Raw genomic sequence first — 20,581 nt, 5'->3', positions numbered from 1 at the left:
ATGTAAATGTCCCATCTGGGTCAGTTGGCATTTCTGTGTGGAGTTAGCATGTTCTCCCCGTGTTGGCGTGGGTTTCCTCCGGGTGCTCCGGTTTCCCCCACAGTCCAAACACATGCGCTATAGAGGAATTGATGAACTAAATTGGCCATAGTGTTTGAGTGTGTATGGGTGTTTCCCAGTACTGGGTTGCAGCTGGAAGGGCATCCGCTGTGTGAAACATATGCAAGACATTTAACAGAAGACAGTCTTGTATTGACTGCACTGTAAAAACTTCTATGACCAATTAGTGATGACAGCAGATGTTTTAGTTCATTGTAACTTATTAAACTAAGTTAATCATGTTCTAACTTAATTTTATAAGTTACACAAGCTGATTTAAGTCAGTTTAGCACAATATAAGTTTAATGGACTCATACGGTTCATTTGATTCAGCTTAAAATTTAAGACAACCAGGAGTTGTTTACAGTGTAGTTTTATTTCAGCAGATCACCTCATGCATACAGAAATCACATTCCAGAAGAACAATATTCACCAGTGTTTTGCAGTTTTGCAGTGTTTTAATAAAATATTTCACAGTGCAGTAGACTACTTAGACTTCCATTCACACTACTCAGATTCTAATTAGAACACACTTTCCTAGCGGTCATGACGTAAATTCAAGTGTAGCAACTTTTCGAATAGAATTCAGTTTCCGACAGAGATCAAAGTGAACATGACGATCCAGAAGCTCTTGATCTTCCCAGGTAAATCACCTTCAGCTCTCAGTGTGTGATGACCTTTTGACCTCGATCATTCGGTTTAATGTTCTCCAGCTTGTCCTTGACGTGGTTGTACTCTTTCTCCCAGTCTTCTTTGGACAGAGATGAAGGACTGACCTCGAAGAACTTGTAGGCATCGTTTGCCTGAACACTGAAGATGCCGTTGGCCTTCATGCAGCTGAGGCTGAACTGTGTCCAGACCTGTACACATCACATCACAGGTCAGACAGCTTTACAAGTTCTCTGCACACGGACTATAAACTACATTATAAATATTTTAATATAAACTGTATATTAGATTTAATGTTGTAACCAGTATCTGCCACTAGATGGCAGACTCAGATAAGGGACTAAAATTCTTGTCAGTACAAATTGACCTAAAAGAACATTTATCTTTGAAGTAAACAGATCCTTTATAATTAAACATTTGAACAATTTTAATGCAAGTAAAACATAGGTATATATAATGTTATTACATCTTTGTTGTCTGCCTAACAGTAATATGTTGATGTTTTTGTTTTTTAATGGGATAAAAAACAACAACGACAACAACAGCTAACTGTTAAGCAGACAACAAAGATGTTATATCATTTAGATGGGAAAAGAAGTGTTTTTCCCCACAGGATTTAAACGTTTTACACTTTAAAAAAGCCTAATTTTTTTAATTAGGGTTTTTTTGTCTTGTTTCTAGTCCAAATATCTAAAAATTCTTAAACTAAGAAACATTTTCTAGATAAGTAAAAATATTGTCTTGTTTTCAAAAATAATAAGTCAATATTAGGTGAGTTTTTCCTTAGAACAAGCAAAAATAATCTGTCAGTGATGTAAGCCAAATAGTTTTATTATAAAGCAAACACAAAATTATTTAGCTTACTCCATTGAAAATGAAATAAAATTATGTTTATGACTGATTTATGACAAGTTTTGTTGTCTTGGTAACGTCACGTTGTCATAATGAAGACATAAACAGGTTGTTGATGTATTTATGTCATAACAAAACATCAAATCTGAGTGAATTACACTTCATAACAGTTGTTATAAGCATGCATAAAATCTCATTCACAAATGATTATAAAAGCTTATGAACACCTCTTCAAGTAAAGTGTTACTAAATATTGCAATGTAAGTTTTTTCCAGTGTGGCATACCACACATACCAAGAGACCCAAGTCTATTCATCATTTACTTTTAAAAAAACGCCACTCGGAGACCATCCTCCATGCTTGTGGCTTGTATTTACTTTTAATGTACGTGAGTGCTGTAAAGGTGTCAGAAAGTTTAACCCAGTGCTGTGTCTGTAATATAACGTAATCACCCCAGGGACTGCAAAAAATGCAAATGCTGATGGCTTTTTATTTGCATGTTGTTTTTTAATGTAACTATTAACTACTATTTTTAATAGTTACTAAAGATAATATATGATAATTCTAACAGTTTAATAAAGTGAATATGATTTTTGGAAATCCCCCTTTATTGTCCATGGCGTCCCAACACCCACTTTGGATCAGCAGTTATCACCATTTACCTGTTTGGCTCCATTCACAGACTCAAGGATGTCCTCCTTACTGTCCTCCAGGAATTCAATATAGTCTTCCCCAGCGATTGTCTTGTCCTTCAGGGTGTCCAGAAGAGTGCCAACCTTCTCCAAGAACCTCTTGAGCTGGATCAGGATCATCTGGATTCTGGACAGGCACTTCAGGACCTCATCCAGGTGAATTACATTGGGCAGCTGACCTGTGATACCACATCAAATATGCAAAGTTGAAGTGTTTTTTCTTTCTCTTCCTCTCTCTGTTTAAAATTTGTTGTAGGAAAAGTCAAAATGGCTATTTTCAATACAAGAAAGAAAATAATAGAAGGTGTTAGAGGCTAAAAGTTTTACAGGCTAATCATTCTAACTTCAATTATTTAAAACAAGGACAAAATGAAGCATCTCGCCGCTTTCAATTTTTATATTTGGTATTTTTTTATTTACATTTTCCACAGTTTTCTGAAGGGCCTCCATCTCACCGGTTTGCTGCTGTTGTTTTTTCTCAGTTTGGTACTTCACGATGATGATTTCATTGGTTAATTTGGCGACATCAGTGTTGTGCTTATCATACCTAAATGTGCAGCAAATATCATAATGAACAAGCTGGTGAAATAAGAATTGAAAACGTCATGATTTTCATGGTGCATACATTTTATGCTGCTGACATGAAATTGTACCAGATTTTAGTTAAAAAGTAAACCCAAACAATTTAAACTTTGGTTGTTGCAGACATCAAACACATTTAAAGTCAACAACACCTTAAAGGGCACCTATGGTGAAAAATCTACTTTTCAAGCTGTTTGGACAGACATATGTGCATGTATGGTGTATAGAGCATCATATTGGGGTGATATAAACACACCCAGTGCTTTTTTTTCAATTTAACAACATAAAAACGGTGGACCAATTGGAGCGGTTTTCAAACCGACCACAACTTTGCGTAGGAGAGCGGTCCCCCCGCCCACCAATATTGATTGACAGGCGCGTCATCATATCCTCAGTTTGTTGATTCACATCCGCCATTTTCAGCGTGAGTCGAAGCGATATCACTAAAGGAACACGCTAACTCTATTTTTAGATGCAAGGCTCATTGGGCTCAACACAAGATCAATATTCTCCACATTATCGCTCTAATCGGAATTATTGGTTGTATCTTTAGGTAGGTTTGTAAACATGTGTACTTCTCATTGAGTCTACCTTATACTTCAGCCGTTTGCATTTCTCGCGATCCCAGAAGCTCCCTGTGATCTAAACAAGGCGCTGCTGTACCTGACGCTGTGCCATGCGTTTAAATTCTAAACATAGGTTTCTATCAGGGTACACACCACGGCGTGACGATTCGGGACACTTCATGGATCTGCCGCGCTACACAGAGTGTCTGGTGTGCCGTGTCGCAGCTTTGAGCGGCGCATCCGGTGCCTCAGTCAAAGTTAATTCAGTGTGCGTGGTTAATAGTTTTTGTGTACAAGCTCGGCACTTGAAACTAGCACACATTTGGCTGTAAAACTGTACAAAGACACAAATGATTGTGTACTCTCTGCCTGGTCTGTGTCCGAGTCATATATGTACAACTGATTGCTGATCATCTCACTCCTGCTCCTTCTCTCAGTCTGCCTGTCTCTATTGCAAACGCAGAGCGGGTGAGCTCATGGCTCCGCCCCCTTGTTACGTTGGGCGGGAAGCCGAAACTAATTTACATGTGAAGCAACACACCCCTAAATCAGCGAACTGTGGACACGCCCCCAACATGACACTTTTAAACACATTATAATAAACAAATCTGAATTGTGTTTTAAACTGAACCTAAACTGGCACTCAGAAGAACCAGAATATTAATATTACATCATAAAAAAGAGGTAAACTATGTGCCCTTTAAGAAATGTGTTTTCTGAGAAAAATATTGACATGTCCAATACTGCACTCCAATACTTCACTTGCTAATGTTTCCTGGTCACATTATTACCTCCTCACGATCAGAGATGGCCAGTGTTTATGATACAAGTACTTAAAATACGTATTTTAAATACAAAATTGTATTTTGTAATTTGTATTTGATAGGGTTTATGAAAATTGGTGAATATTTTGTATCAAATACTTTAGTGTTTTATATTTTTAAAATACTTTGTAAGAAGTCTACATGATGACTTCATAAAAATGCGGCCTCTGATTGGTGCTTTCTCAGTTTTTCCGAGGCTTGAGATTAGAACAGAAAATTGACTAATATTGAAAAGGTGGTCAATGCTTGAAGTATGGATGAAAATGATGCAACACACATAAGGAAAATAACAGACAAATAAATTTTGATACTTCATTTGTTTGTTTAAATTCAACCCAAATAAGTTGTTTACAACCACTTAATAAAAAAAAATACAAGGAATCATCTCGGAGTCATTTTTTCAAATGCTGGTAGTTTATCTGCAGGTTGTGCATTAAAGAGTACAACTGCAAATGTACGTGATTTTTCAGATATCATGTTTAAGTATTGAAGATTTCAATAGCACAAAAAAGAACAATTCTAATAATATTTAATATGGCAAAAAAATTAAATAACCTCTTCATATCAATCAATCAGGCCTTTGTTTGTCACATACACTTCCTTATAGTGAAATTGGACAATTTTCAGGGGAAGACAGGTCACAGGAGGTAGCATTTAAAAAAAAGGAAGTAAGATACATTTCAGGAAAGGGAGACAAAAAAAAACTCCCTCTCACCTTGCTCTTGAATTAGGGCAGTGTGAGAAGATGGAGAAAAAAAAAGCCCCAGCAGTCAAGCACATGAACACATAGACATAGACAGAACATCGCAACAGGGGATGGGAACAGGGTATGTGGATATAGTCCGATGAGGGTGGGCAGCCCTCCGGTCCTGCAGCTAAAAAGCGCTGGTCACAGACCCGCCTACCCCCTCCAGTGGGTGAAAGCACACGAAGGCGTGGGGTGAGGGGATAGATAGGGATTGTCTATCTGTAGCTGTGTGTGTGTGTGTGTGTGTAAGCCTATAGAGTCCAACAGGTGTCCTTGACAGGGAGCAGGAATTTCAGAGCGTCTCCTTACCTTGCTATCCGGGAGAAGTTGTTGGTCAATATCTGCCAATTTCACAGATATTTAATGTCTGTCACTCGTCTCCAGGTCTGGCCAAATCTTGTTGCAAAAGCCGCTAGTTTCACCCCGATGTTTTCCAGTTTCCGATCTAATATTGCAGTCTGATTATTAGCGAGCCTGCCCATCACCGTTTCAATCAAGCCGGCCAGCCTGGTGGGGTTTTGAGCAGCACTGACCGCTTTCATCAATCGTCGATATCCCAGGGCCCTGCATAAGCCCATCAGCAGAAACCCTGTTATCAAAGTTCTGAATAGGTAAATATCTTCAATGTCCTCCAGAGACAGAGCAGCCAGACACACGACACGCCACTTCTCCCATCACGTATCCAGCTGCAAACGTCCCCGCAGGACAAGTGGGCTCTCCCGAGCCCAAACTTCTCGTCGAGAAGATGGTGTCAATTGTGTTCAGAGACCAGTTGATCAAATCCATAATTCCTTATTCGTTTGGATAGCAGGGCACGGAGAGCCGCAGAGATAGAATAGGACGAAGACAAGAGGAGCTAGCTAGGAGAGATATGGGAGGGAGAAGAAAAAAAGTGCGACCGCCTTTGCCGAGAGCCAAAGAATGCATATCATGCAAGAATCATATGTCATCCTTTTAAAATATAAGACTGTTAAGAGATGGTGTCAATTTCACTGGCCACACAATGGATGGAAACACAACGAAGAGATATAGTGCTATGTTCCAACTGATTATCTGCATTACATGGTTTTTACTACACTCTCAGAAATAAAGGTACAGGAGCTGTCACTGGGGCAGTACCTTTTTAAAAGATACATATTTGTACCCAAAGAGTCCACAGTGGTACCTCAAAGGTGCATATTAGTGCTCAAATGTACCTAAAAAGTACCTTTGAGGTACCACTGTGGACTCTTTGGGTACAAATATGTACCTTTTGAAAAGGTACTGTCCCAGTGACAGCTCCTGTACCTTTATTTCTGAGAGTGTATGATTAAAGAGATCATCTTCAAGACAGGACTTTCTGCAAAATTTATAGTAAAATCAAAGAGAAACAAAGGTTTATGAATACCTCCTCATGTAGAGGAGTAGTGGTGAATGAGTTGGCAAAGAAGCTGTCTTAAACTTGCTCAGAGAGACGCTGTTGCTGTCGAACACTGTTTACTTCACTGAGTCACTTTAATAGTGAAGGGATTGATCCAATAGGCCTATTGATTGAAGGTTATGAAGAAATGTAATGCTCCTTTGTTAAAGCATTTTGTAGTATTTTTAAAATACAAAATACAGTATTTTATTTTCATACTTGTTGTGGCTGCTGTATTTTTTAGTTTATTTTGATACAGGTAAAATTTAGGTATTTGCTATTTTATTTTTAAATGCATTTCCATCCCTATTCTCTATATAGTCACAGTATCTTCTGTATAACTCAACAAAAACAATGGTGCAGATTCCACTGAAGGACGGCAACACAGCATTTTTCATGACTCCTAATTGTAATTGGCTCTTAATTGGCTTAAATAATACATATACCTGTACACCATGTCTTCCTCGTCTTTAATGATGTCGTGAATCCAGCTTCTGGCTTTCTCCAGGTGTTTCACAGCCACACTGGGTTCATTATTCTCAACAGCATGCATCAGCATCGGGAACAGGTACGTCACCAGGTTATCACTGGTGCTGACACACTGCAGGAAAACAGCAGTCATGCATTTAATATTGTACAAAATGCCAAATCACACTGACGACATTACTGTAAAAACATTGAAAATACCACAACAGTATTATAATAGTAGATCCAGCAGTTGCTAACACACACAGAAATCTGATAGTCTGCAGTTTATGCCGAATGTTTATGCTGAAGGTTTAAATCAAAATCATTCGCCCTCCTATGAATTTAAATAAATAATTCCCAAACAATGTTTAAGAGGAATTTTTACAGTATTTCCTCTAATATTTTTTCTTCTGGAGAAAGTCTTATTTGTTTTATTTCAGCTAGAATAAAAGCAGCTTTTAATAGTTTTAAACCATTTTAATAATAGATATTAATAAGGTCAATATTATTAGCTCCCTTAAGCAATATTAGTTTTGGATTGTCTCCAGAACAAACCACTGTTATACAATGACTTGCTTAATTACCCTAACTTGCCTAATTAACCTACATTTATAACAAAAAGTTAAGTCAACTTAAAACTTTAAGGCAGCCAGCTTCAGCACATTCTTGAGTTTACTCAACTTAAATCGACTCAAGGGCAGTGCTTGGGTTAAAATTGAGTAAAATCAAAAATGTCCTGAACACGGTTGCGTTAAAGTTGAGTCAACTTTTTTTACAGTCAAGCCTTTAAATGTCACTTAAAACTGAATACTATCTTGAAAAATGTGTAGACAATATTATTTATTGTCATCATGGCAACAACAAGGAATTGTGCAATTAGAAACTAGTTATTAAAACTATTATGTTTAAAATGCGTTGAGAAAATCTTCTCTCCATTAAACAGCACTTGGGAAATATTTTTAAAATAATTAAACTTTACAGGAGGGCCAATAATTTTGACTTCCACTGTAAATGATACAGTGCAAAACAAAGCTTTTAAATCAGGACTGGACTCTTCTGATTGTTGATTTTGATGTAATGATGAACTGTGTACTATACCTTCAGCAGAACGGCCCCAGACGATGCAAACAGCATCTGAGTCTCCAGAGCTCTTTCTCTGATCAGACTCTCCAGTCTAGGAAATCCACCCAAACACAGATACGACAGATGATAGAGAAGAGCTGTTTGCTCAGCAGAAGGAAGAAGATCCTGAATAAACTCTGGACAGCCCACAGAATCACTGAGCATGAGCTCTGAAACCAAAATATTAGCGAAGATTAAAAACTCAATTACGGGTAAAATGTCTAAGTAATACATCACATCTAAAAGGCTACTGTGTTATACAGTTCCAATCAAAATAATGGCAGTGTGTTTAAAAAGTAAAAGTACCACATAATTTCAGAATATGCAAATGCACTGGGAGCATTGAATATTATACAAAATATGAAGAAAATGCATTTAATGGCACATGACGTTTATTATCAAATGAGAATTTAGGCAAGCATTTCTGTATGCATATGCCAGCTTGCATTTTGCATTAATTTTACAAACGTTGATTGGTTTATGAAACTGCACATAGATCAAATCCTTTTTGCGGGGTTATAAATCTAAGTAAATGAACACATTAAATTGTTAAAACTTAAAATGGAGTTTTTTTTTGTTCCAATAATTCGTTTTAGTTTTTGTGACCATTTAGTCATCAATATTAGGGCTTATAGATGGTCTCTTGTTTCCTTATTGTTTTCTTTCTTTACCTCTATTTGTTTTTATTTGTTTGTTGGTTTATTGTTTTTTTTTACACTTATTTGTTAAATGATTAGATAATTTATTTGCTACTATTGTTTATGATCCACTTTTGTTGTACATTTGGACTATAACTCAAGGCATGACATTTCTAAAACTTTCCTCTGATTCCATTTCTGTGAGGCACATTCAACATTCAGGTACATTCAACCTGATTATTTTAAATGAACATGTCAAAAAAGAAAACTCAAAGGCAGGTTTATCGACACATCCTGGGTTGTTTTTCAGCACCTAACATTTTAATCTTAACATTCATTTCAAATTAGCACATAACGTTTGTAGCTATCATGCAAACATGTTGAAATTGTAATGTTAAGAAAACATTAGTTCATAAAAAAAGTCTCTTACCTTTGCTGTTAGCCATAGTTTACACTGGTAATGCCTCCAACTGCAAGATCTCTCTCTAATAATCATAAAAATAAAAAATATGTCAAGAGATGTGAAGTGGAATCAACAGTTATAAAGAGTGTTGACTGAATATTATTTTACATATTTAGTTAGCAATCAGACAGCTATTTTTAAAGCTGCCATATAGTGCATTGATTCAATAAGTTAAACTGTTGTCTGATATCGACACAGTAGGTCTGTGGCTTAGGTAAGTTCAGAAATTCTCCAGAAATGGTTTTATATGCTTATTAATTACCACAGGAATTAACCAAAGAAAAGCTCAGTTTTGACCATATTTGGAATGGTCATGAATATTAATGAGCTCTGCTCTAATGCTCTGCAGCTCATTAGTACCTGCTCTCTCTCTCTCTCTCTCTCTCTCCCTCTCTCTCTCTCTCACACACACACACACACACACACACACACACACACACACACACACATGCATACATGCACATATACAAACTCACACAACGTGTTACACTCTGACATAAACATGAGCAAAATAATCATACTTTATCTGTCAAAAATATATTCATACAAACTGAGCAGATGTCTTATTAAAACCTTTTTTTAAAGTTTTTTTAAAAAAACGTTTTGGAGAGGTTTTTTCAACGTAAAGGAGAGAGTGTGACATATTTAATCCACTAAAGTAACCTATTTTGCTCCTGAACAGTGTTGTGAATGAAACAGGCTAAATTATAATACTTGACAAAATTGACTCACAGAGATGCATTTAGAGTTGGATTTTAAAGCTTTGATGTATAAGAAAGCACAAAATAAGATCTCAGCCAAAAAGTTGTAATAAGTTATTAGTTATCTTAAATTGCAATGCATTTTTTTAGTATGCATGTCATTTTATATTCTGAGACAAATGAGCTGTGTTTATCGATTAATCTTCAACAATGCAAAAGTTGATCTACTCACATAGTCTGTTTCCAGTATTCTTTTCCAACCGTCCACCTGCAACTACAACTACCAGATATATATATTCTTGTGAAGAACACGTGGCATTAAGAAAAATCCAGATCTACAACTTTAAATAAACCACAATCTAACAACACACAAACTATTTGTAACCACGTGATTAACATACAGGGAGGAAAAACCTGTTTACAGCACAAACTATTTGTAATCATGTGATAACATATAGGGAGAAAAAAAACCTGTTTGACTGTGCATTTAAAGAGAGTGGTTTTGTTCATTACATATATAAATATACAGTTGAATTTCTTTTTTAAATATTTCCCAAATGATGTTTAACAGAGCAAGGAAATTTTCACAGTATGTCTGATGATATTTTTTCTTCTGGAGAAAGTCTTATTTGTTTTATTTCGGCTAGAATAAAAGCAGTTTTGATTTTTAAACACAGTTTTAAGGTCAATTTTATTAGCCCCTTTAAGCTATTTATTTTTTCAATAGTCTACAGAACAAACCATCGTTATACAACTTCCCTAATTACCCTAATTTTACCCCAATTAACCTAATTAAGCCTTTAAATGTCACTTCAAGCTGTATAGAAGTGTCTTGAAGAATATCTAGTCTAATATTATTTACTGTCATCATGACAAAGAGAAAATAAATCAGTTATTAGAGATGAGTTATTAAACTATTATGATTAGAAATGTGTTGAAGAAATCTGCTCTCTGTTAAACAGAAACTGGGGAAAAAAATAAACGGGGATTTTTTTTCATTTCTATTTTTATATAATTCAGCTCAAAAGGTTGTGAATAGCCGCGAGCAGAAGGTAAAGGAATGTGTAGAACTCAACCCCTATAAATGACAACCCTACTGTACTTAATGTCTTAAGCAACGGTGTCGCAAGTTTTCTCTAAAGGTAAGAGGTTTTAAGGTTTACTGCGGTTTTAAAACTGCTTAAATGCTCTGTTACTGTTTCTGAGCTATAGTTTCTTTTAAAGCAACAGTGTCCAGCAGCAAAAGACCATGCACATCAAAAGCTATTCAGAAAACCCTTGAAAAACAAATCACTTATGCACCAACATCTAAGCATGCTATGGTGAACACTTCAGTGGCTTATTTAAAAAATGATCACGGGAAAAATATCCAAAGATCCTTTTTAAGTTGTAAAGAAATCTGTGTTTTTGGAACTAATGAAGACAGCAGAAGTCAATGATTTAATGGAATTATTTAGCCTGACATGTTTACTGCTCCAAAATAAAGTTTCCTAAAATAAAATATATTGTGTTCAGCGGGGGGAAAGGGACCTTAATCTTTCTCCCAACAACTTTTAACCTTGGAAAGTTTGAAAAGGTGACATCTATTGTCATTTGTAATAGATTGAAGCACTATATTGTCTGGGTCGGTGTTGTCTATTACTCTGAAAAAAAGTGTTCAATGCAAAACTGTTGCAAACAATTTATTTGTGTTGAATTTAAACAAACAAATTAAATTGAGAATAGTTCAACTTAATTTGTTTGTTTAAATTCAGCCCAAATAAATTGTTTACAACCACTTAACCTAAAAAAAATTTGTAAATCCAAGGAATCATATTTGAATAAATTTTTTTTGTGTACTCTACAAAAATCTTGTAATAAACCGCCAGTAGATTTTCTGTTATTTTACTGAATTATTTCTTTATTCTTTCTTATGTATTATATTGTTTCAAAGGACTAAAATGTCAATAAAAGTCACTTTGTTAAACTGTAGAGTTGAATTTTCAACATCAGAAGTGAACAGAGCAGAGATCAACATCCCATAATGCAATTCACAACCACAGATAAACGTAAAACACTTGTGAAGCACAAAATATGCTAAATGTTTCTTAACAGAGATGTTTTTACAGTGAACCCTATAGATGTAGAAAACTACAGTATTGGGTTATTTCATTATCTCACAATTCTGCCCTAAAACTGATCAGGGAAAACAAATCCCTCATAACGTTTGGCAGATGAGTAACACAGACACACATAATAGAGGAATAACGTGGGCAAAGCCGGCATGTTAACCTATTAAATCTGTAATATAGAAATCCTACATAATATAGAGCTAATGTCTTCTGCAACAGTGTCACACGTTTTCCTCATAACTTGACTTTTACATTCTAGTGTACCTCAGGAATTTTATCTTTTCTTTCTTTTTTGTGAAAGAAATGTAGCTCCAAAGGTCGTGTATAGCTGCGGGCAGGAGTTAGGAGAATTTGCATAGAGTGAAGCAAACGCACAAATAATGAAGCAAAGCCCTAAAATCTGCACACTTTATTAAACAGATAAAGTTATTGATGTGTTTGCTTTGAATTAGCTTCAGTGGAGCAACCGCAAATTACATCATTATACCAGAAACAAAAGAGGCAGAGCATAAAAAAGCTGAAGTGGAATGAAAGACAATTGTGAACATTTTCACAAATCAAACAGACCATCAAAATAAAGTGTGACGAACTAATCTACCAAAAAACACTGAAGATCACAGGACAAGCATTACTACACACAAACTAATATATTGAGGGAAAATATTAATAAAAAATAAAGAGGAAAAATCAAGAGAAACATAAAAAAAACATAAAACTGAGTTAAAATTTTGTATTATATATATATATATATATTGTTCTTTTTGTTTGTTTTATAATTCAGCTCAAAAGGTTGTGAATAGCCGCGAGCAGAAGGTAAAGGAATGTATAGAACTCAGCCCCTATAAATGACAACCCTACTGTACTTAATGTCTTAAGCAACAGTGTCACAAGTTTTCTCTAAAGGTAAGAGGTTTTAAGGTTTACTGCGGTTTTAAAACTGCTTAAATGCTCTGTTACTGTTTCTGAGCTATAGTTTCTTTTAAAGCAACAGTGTCCAGCAGCAAAAGACCATGCACATCAAAAGCTATTGAGAAAACCCTTGAAAAACAAATCACTTATGCACCAACATCTAAGCATGCTATGGTGAACACTTCAGTGGCTTATTTAAAAAATGATCACGGGAAAAATATCCAAAGATCCTTTTTAAGTTGTAAAGAAATCTGTGTTTTTGAAACTAATGAAGACAGCAGAAGTCAATGATTTAATGGAATTATTTAGCCTGACATGTTTACTGCTCCAAAAGAAAGTTTCCTAAAATAAAATATATTCAATTCAATTCAATTCAATTCCCCTTTATTTGTATAGCGCTTATACAATGTAGATTGTGTCAAAGCAGCTTCACATAAAAGGTCACAGTAAATAGGAACAGTGTAGTTCAGTTTGTAGTGTTTAAGTTCAGTTCAGTTTAGCTCAGTTCAGTGTGGTTTAATAATCACTACTGAGAGTCCAAATACTGAAGAGCAAATCCAACGATGCGCAGCTCTACAGATCCCGAAACATGCAAGCCAGTGGCGACAGCGGAGAGGGAAAAAAAACTTCACTAAAGGTGGAAGTGAAGAAAAAAAACCTTGAGAGAAACCAGGCTCAGTTGGGCACGACCATTTTAATTTCTCCGCTGGCCAAACGTCTTGTGCAGAGCTGCAGTCTCAGTGGCGGAGGCTGGAAGCTGGCCTCAGCGAAGACTCGTCTGTCTCTGGAGCGTCACAGGAATCAGTCTCATGTTTTCCACTCTTCCATGACCATCACAGTAGTTGCTCAGGATTCGGCCAGGTCCAGGATATGGAAACCTTGGGATCATCTCGTCGTTGGTCTTGGATCGAATCAGTGACTCTGCATAGTCTGAGGGCCTCGGAAGAGTATCCCCAGGTGGAAATGGAGAATAAAGAAAATAATTAGCGTAGCTGATGTTCACAGTGTATATCAGCAAGATGCATAACCTGTGTGGAAGCCCCCTAAGTGATGCACTGAGTGTATGCTTTACTGAACAGATAGGTCTTTAATCTAGTTTTGAATTGGGAGAGTGTGTCTGAGCCTCGGACGTTATCAGGAAGGCTATTCCAGAGTTTAGGAGCTATAAATGAGAAGGCTCGACCTCCTTTACTCGACTTTGCTATTCTAGGTACTACCAGAAGCCCTGAGTTTTGAGACCTTAAAGAGCGAGTTGGATTGTAGCGAGACAGAAGATTGGTTAGATAAGCAGGAGCTAGATTATTTAAAGCTTTATAGGTAAGAAGCAATATTTTAAATTCAATACGAAACTTAACAGGCAGCCAGTGTAAGGAGGATAAAATTGGGGTGATGTGATCAAATTTTCTAGACCTGGTAAGAACTCTGGCTGCTGCATTTTGTACTAATTGAAGTTTGTTAATAGAGGATGCTGGGCAGCCAGCAAACAGTGCATTACAGTAATCCAGCCTAGAAGTCATAAAAGCATGGACTAGCTTTTCTGCATCTGAGATGGATAGCATACTTCGTAACTTAGCGATATTTCTCAGATGAAAGAAAGCAGTTTTTGTGACATGGGATATATGATTTTTAAAAGTTAAATTGCTGTCTAATATGACACCCAGATCTTTTATAGTAGAGCTAACGCTAACTTTGTATCCCTCTAATTGTAGGTCGAGTTGTGAGATCTGCTGTGTACAGGATTTTGGCCCAATAAGTAATAATTCTGTTTTGTCTGAGTTTAAGAGAAGATAATTGTTGGTCATCCAGTCTTTAACATCTTTAATACACTCAGTTAGCTTGGACAGATTAGACGTCTCGTCAGGTTTAGTTGAAATATATAATTGAGTATCATCTGCATAGCAGTGAAAGCTGATCCCATGTCTTCTAATAATGTCTCCCAGGGGTAGCATGTATATTGTAAACAGTAAAGGGCCTAAAACTGATCCTTGAGGCACCCCGTATTTTACTGGGCTGATTTGTGAAGGCTGTCCATTTATATTTACAAACTGGTAACGGTCAGATAAGTATGACTTAAACCATTGTAGGGCATGTCCCTGGACACCTGTAGACTTTAAGCGATTAATAAGGATACCATGGTCAATGGTGTCAAATGCCGCACTAAGATCGGGTAGAACTAATAGCGAGATGCACCCTTGGTCAGCAGCTAAGAGTAAATCGTTGGTTATTTTCACTAATGCAGTTTCTGTACTGTGATGAGCTCTGAAACCTGACTGAAACACTTCAAAAACATTGTTCATCTGTAGAAAGGAGCATAATTGAGCAGAAACAACTTTTTCTAGTATTTTAGATATAAATGGAAGGTTTGAAATAGGCCTATAATTAGCTAAGTTGCTGGGTTCCAGTTGTGGTTTCTTAATAATAGGTTTAATAACAGCTAACTTGTAAGGATTTGGAACATGGCCTAAAGATAAAGAAGAGTTGATAATGTTAAGAAGAGGTTCTCCTATAACAGGTAGCAATTCTTTCAGTAACTTTGTTGGAATTGGGTCCAATATACACGTAGCTGATTTAGAGCTATTTATAATTTTGTCTAGCTCTTCCTGTTCTATGATTTTAAAGCACTGTAGGTTATTTAGATTCAGAGACGTGTTTACTGGATCTGAAGTATAAGGCGGTGCAGAAAGTTTAATATCTCCTATTTTCTGTCTAAAGCCTTCTATTTTATCACTGAATAAATTCATGAAGTCATCACTACTAATTTGCGGTGGAACGTTTTGTTCCAAAGATGACCGATTATTTGTTAATTTAGCAATGGTGTTAAATAAGAATCTAGGATTGTTTTGATTATTTTCTATCAGTTTGTGGAGGTGCTCAGCCCTGGCAGATTTTAAAGCCCTCCTATAGCTGGACATACTGTCTTTGTATGCAATTCGAAAGACTTCTAAATTAGTTTTTTTCCATTTACGTTCCAGGGCACGGGTTGCTGTTTTGAGAGCGCGGGTATGACTATTATACCACGGTGTAGTTTTATTCTCTCTAGCCTTTTTTAGTTTGATGGGTGCCACAGTATTTAAAGTGCTAAGATGGCATCCATACTGCTGGTTACTACATCAAGGTCATTTGCGTTTGCGGGTGCATTTCGAAGTAGAGAAAGATCAGGTAAGTTATTTATAAATTCATTTTTAGTGGACGGAACAATAGTTCTACTAGGGCGATATATCGGAGCGGATCTGCTAATTTCAGGTAAACACAGCTTATATAGTAAGAGGTAGTGGTCTGTAATATCATCACTTTGTGGTATAATGTCTACATCAGTGACCTCAATTCCATAAGACAGAATTAGATCTAGTGTATGCTTTAGGCGATGAGTTGGACCAATAACATTTTGCTTTATTCCTAGTGAGACCAGCAAGTCCGTAAACGCGAGCCCTAATGTGTCGTTAGCGTCATCTATGTGGATGTTAAAGTCTCCTACAATTAGTATTTTATCAGTTTTAACTAGTAAGTCAGAGATAAAATCAGAAAACTCTTTTAGAAAATTGACATAGGGTCCTGGGGGTCTATATATGGTGATTAGAGCGAGAGATAACATAGGTTTTTGCATAGTGTTTGGAAGGACAACATTAAGTGCTAGTACTTCAAAGGAGCTAAACATAAGTCCGTTTCTCTGATTAACATTAAGAATATCACTAAAGATTGACGCGACTCCACCACCACGACCAGTTTGACGAGCCTCATGCTTATATAAGAATCCTGGAGGAGTTGCTTCATTTAAACTAATATAGTCATTTTGTTTCAGCCAGGTTTCAGTGAGACAGAGTGCATTAAGATTGTTATCTGTTATTATTTCATTTATGATAAGTGCTTTAGGTGCTAGTGACCTGATGTTTAGGAGACCAAGCTTCATGAAATTTGTATTTTCACTTTTTAGTGTTTTTTCTGGTTTAATTCTTAATAGATTATTTCTGGAGCACACAGTACGTTTGTTTCTTGATCTAATAATACGAGGAACAGACACAGTCTCTATGGGGTTAGCTAGGTATGCATTACTGATATTTATGTGGGAGGAATAGGAGTCTGTATGGCTAAATTGCGAATTTTGTGAATTTTTACTTACTAGTCAGATAGAGCGAAGTGTTCTGGAGATGTTTTCTGACAGGAGTTCAGCTCCAGCTCGACTGGGGTGCAGCCCATCAGCGCGGAAAAGCCTAGGACGCTCCCAGAAAAGATTCCAGTTATTGGCAAAGAGCAATTTCTGTTCTTCACACCATGTTAATAGCCATTCATTCAGAGCAAAAAGTCTACTGAACCTTTCATTTCCTCGGCGGTAGGTAGGAAGCGGTCCAGAAACGATGATCTGCGTGGCGGGCGAGGTGCGTCGAACCGTCTCAATCAGGCTCCTGAAGTCCTTCTTCAGGATCTCCGTCTGCCGGAGCCCGGTGTCGTTCGTCCCCACGTGGAGGACGACGGCACCGAGGCTCTCGGCAGCGCTCAGGATAGTAGGTATCTGTGCAGAAATATTCTTAACTCAGGCACCAGGGAAGCAGAAAGTGCGTACTTTGTTACCTTTGGAGGAAGTGGAGCGGACGTGGCGCACGATTGAGTCGCCAATGATGGCAACATCGCGACCCGTCTGGCGGAGAGGGGCGAAGCGGTTCTCCGTGGGGATCTCGAACACCGGAGGAGGAGACGTTCTGCCCCGGGACCTGGTAAGTACCTTACGCGGTTGCACCCACGGGCCGTGGTAGCCGGGAGTCGGCGTGAACGACGCCTGGGTGCACCGCGTCCTCGGTGCGCTGGGCCTGGACAGAGAAGTACACGGGGTTGAGGAAACTGGGAGATTGTCGTTGTATCGAACACTTACCTCAGACGAGCGAGTACGGGTTAAGAGCAGAGCCCTGATGCCCTCTCGCTTCGTCTCCAGCGAGCGAATCTGGGACTCCACCGCTTCCAGCTCCAGCTCCAGCGCCTCCATCGATGCTTCTCAATTGAGTGATAACTTCAATAGTTCTCAAAACATTGGACTGAATTTGAAGGCCTGTAGCAAAAGGGATACATGTGGTGTCCACTCTACCAAACACTCCACTCACTATTGTGTTCAGTGGGGGGAAAGGGACCTTAATCTTTCTCCCAACAACTTTTAACCTTGGAAAGTTTGAAAAGGTGACTTTTATTGTCATTTGTAATAGATTGAAGCACTATATTGTCTGGGTCGGTGTTGTCTATTACTCTACAGAAATCTTGTAATAAACCGCCAGTAGATTTTCTGTTATTTTACTGAATTATTTCTGTTAGAGCCATAAAGAGCACTTGAGATTTGTCTTTTTATTTTTGTAATATTTTTCTATAATATTATATTATTTGTATTGGGATACAAAGTTAGAGCTATTTGATACAGTATTTAATATTATTATTTGTGATATTATAATATGTGCATGACGTTTTATGTGTTCAGTAATGCTATACGTCATATGTATGCGTAAGCATCAGGAAAAAAGGATCAGAAAGAAGGAAGGGGCTTGATGACAGACAGTCTTTTGACCGTTCTAAAACCATATTTATTTCGAAGCTTGATAAAGTGTACATAGTTCTTTTGTTTGTATTTGATTATTGTTGTTCTCGACAAACAAAAAAGTAAACTGTTGCATTGCAAGTTTTTGGTTTTGCGCGTCAAATCCTTTGTGCCGAGCCCCTATGGAAATGATGAAGAACTTGAAGAATTAGATCGCCATTACAATTTCTATATTCTTTCTTATGTATTATATTATTTCAAAGGACTAAAATGTCAATAAAAGTCACTTTGTTAAACTGTAGAGTTGAATTTTCAACATCAGAAGTGAACAGAGCAGAGATCAACATCCCAATTCACAACCACAAATAAACGTAAAACACTTGTGAAGCACAAAATATGCTAAATGTTTCTTAACAGAGATGTTTTTACAGTGAACCCTATAGATGTAGAAAACTACAGTATTGGGTTATTTCATTATCTCACAATTCTGCCCTAAAACTGATCAGGGAAAACAAATCCCTCATAACGTTTGGCAGATGAGTAACACAGACACACATAATAGAGGAATAACGTGGGCAAAGCCGGCATGTTAACCTATTAAATCTGTAATATAGAAATCCTACATAATATAGAGCTAATGTCTTCTGCAACAGTGTCACACGTTTTCCTCATAACTTGACTTTTACATTCTAGTGTACCTCAGGAATTTTATCTTTTCTTTCTTTTTTGTGAAAGAAATGTAGCTCCAAAGGTCGTGTATAGCTGCGGGCAGGAGTTAGGAGAATTTGCATAGAGTGAAGCAAACCCACAAATAATGAAGCAAAACCCTAAAATCTGCACACTTTATTAAACAGATAAAGTTATTGATGTGTTTGCTTTGAATTAGCTTCAGTGGAGCAACCGCAAATTACATCATTATACCAGAAACAAAAGAGGCAGAGCATAAAAAAGATGAAATAGAATGAAAGAAAATTGTGAACATTTTCACAAATCAAGTTCCACTTAAAGGTGACCTATTATGCCTTTTTTACAAAATGAAAAACAAGTCTTTGATGTCTCTAGAGTTTGTGGGTGAGGTTTCAGCTCAAACTACCACACTAATAATGTTCTCTAACTCTCTGAAACGGACCCTTTTAGGCTTTGAGCATAATTGCGGCGTTTTGGTGACTGTCGCTTTAAATTCAAATAAGATTGTGCTCTTTCAGAAGAGGGCGGAGCTACAGACAGCTGTGCATCACCATAGCGACAGATGTAAAACAGCACTAGCTGTGTTATCAGTGCTGGTCAGGTCTGCATGTGTGCTTCAGTGTCAAATCAAATCACTTTTATTGTCACATCATCAGCAGCATGTGTGCTATGATGAGTGAAAAGCTTAGGTGCTGGCTCCAGACAGTGCAAAATACAACGACAGTGCAAAATACTACAACAAACAACAACATACTCAAAATAGGACCATTTAAAATTGACAGTATTGACAGCGATATGTACAATGAATAGGTGTACACATAGCTGTAGGCAGTACTGTTTTAAGTATGGATTGGTTAAAGTGCAGTGCATGCTACATATTGATGATGTGCAGTGAGGGGTGTGGAAGAGTCTGTGTGGGGTGTGTTAAGTGTTCATCAGCCTGATAGTCTGAGGGAAGAAACTTTCCTTCAGTCGGCTGGTGCGTGACCGGATGCTGCGGAACCGTCTGCCTGAGAAAAGTCTCTGGCTCGGGTGGCTGGAGTCGCTGATGATTCTCTTGGCTTTCCTCGTGCACCGCCTGGTGTAGATGTCCTGGAGGGAGGGAAGCTCACCTCCTACTACGCGTCCAGCAGTTTGCACAATCCTATGTAGGCCTTTGCGATTGCTGCTGGTGCTGTTTCCATACCAGGTGGTGATACAGCCAGTCAGGATGCTCTCCACAGTGCAGGTGTAGAACGAGCGGAGGATGTGGGGGCTCAATCCAAACCTCCTGAGACGCTTGAGGAAGAAGAGGTGTTGTTGTGCTTTCCTCAGCACTGCGTCTGTGTGAGCAGTCCATGTCAAATCCTAGGGAGCTGTAATGTGCTCAAAACCTGCCGGAACTAATTTATCTGTGCGTTTATCTGACACTAACCTTAACTCCTTTAGTGATCATGAGCCAATCAGAATCATTGTTGTTCTGTTTGTCAGCTCTATCTCTGATCTTTGATTTTAATACTGGAAGATCTTGATGTTTGGCTTTGTGTCTAATGTTAATAT

General features: G+C 37.5%; 1 protein-coding gene across 1 annotated transcript; it reads right to left on the bottom strand.

Moving 5' to 3' along the window:
• Positions 1–456: 456 nt before the first annotated feature.
• LOC130218094 (uncharacterized) lies at positions 457–10,098 on the bottom strand. The gene is made up of 7 exons (XM_056450124.1): positions 10,056–10,098; positions 9,090–9,144; positions 7,998–8,191; positions 6,878–7,032; positions 2,768–2,859; positions 2,283–2,491; positions 457–959 (listed from the first exon to the last, which is right to left on the bottom strand). The coding sequence occupies exons 2-7, from the start codon at positions 9,103–9,105 to the stop codon at positions 762–764; spliced, it is 864 nt and encodes a 287-aa protein (XP_056306099.1). The 5' UTR covers positions 9,106–9,144; positions 10,056–10,098; the 3' UTR covers positions 457–761.
• Positions 10,099–20,581: the final 10,483 nt, after the last annotated feature.

This window comes from Danio aesculapii, chromosome 24 (assembly GCF_903798145.1).
Source record: "Danio aesculapii chromosome 24, fDanAes4.1, whole genome shotgun sequence".
Lineage (NCBI taxonomy): Eukaryota > Metazoa > Chordata > Actinopteri > Cypriniformes > Danionidae > Danio > Danio aesculapii.
Note: the sequence above shows the minus strand (reverse complement) of the source record. Positions and strands in the feature narration are given on the sequence as shown.

What these genes read in the sequence shown, in the direction of transcription:
- LOC130218094 (XM_056450124.1), bottom strand. An exon ending in CTGGGGCCGTTCTGCTGAAG is followed by an intron (nt 7,033 to 7,997) that starts GTATAGTACACA and finishes GTTTTCCTGCAG; the next exon opens with TGTGTCAGCACCAGTGATAA. An exon ending in CTGTGAATGGAGCCAAACAG is followed by an intron (nt 960 to 2,282) that starts GTAAATGGTGAT and finishes TGATGTGTACAG; the next exon opens with GTCTGGACACAGTTCAGCCT.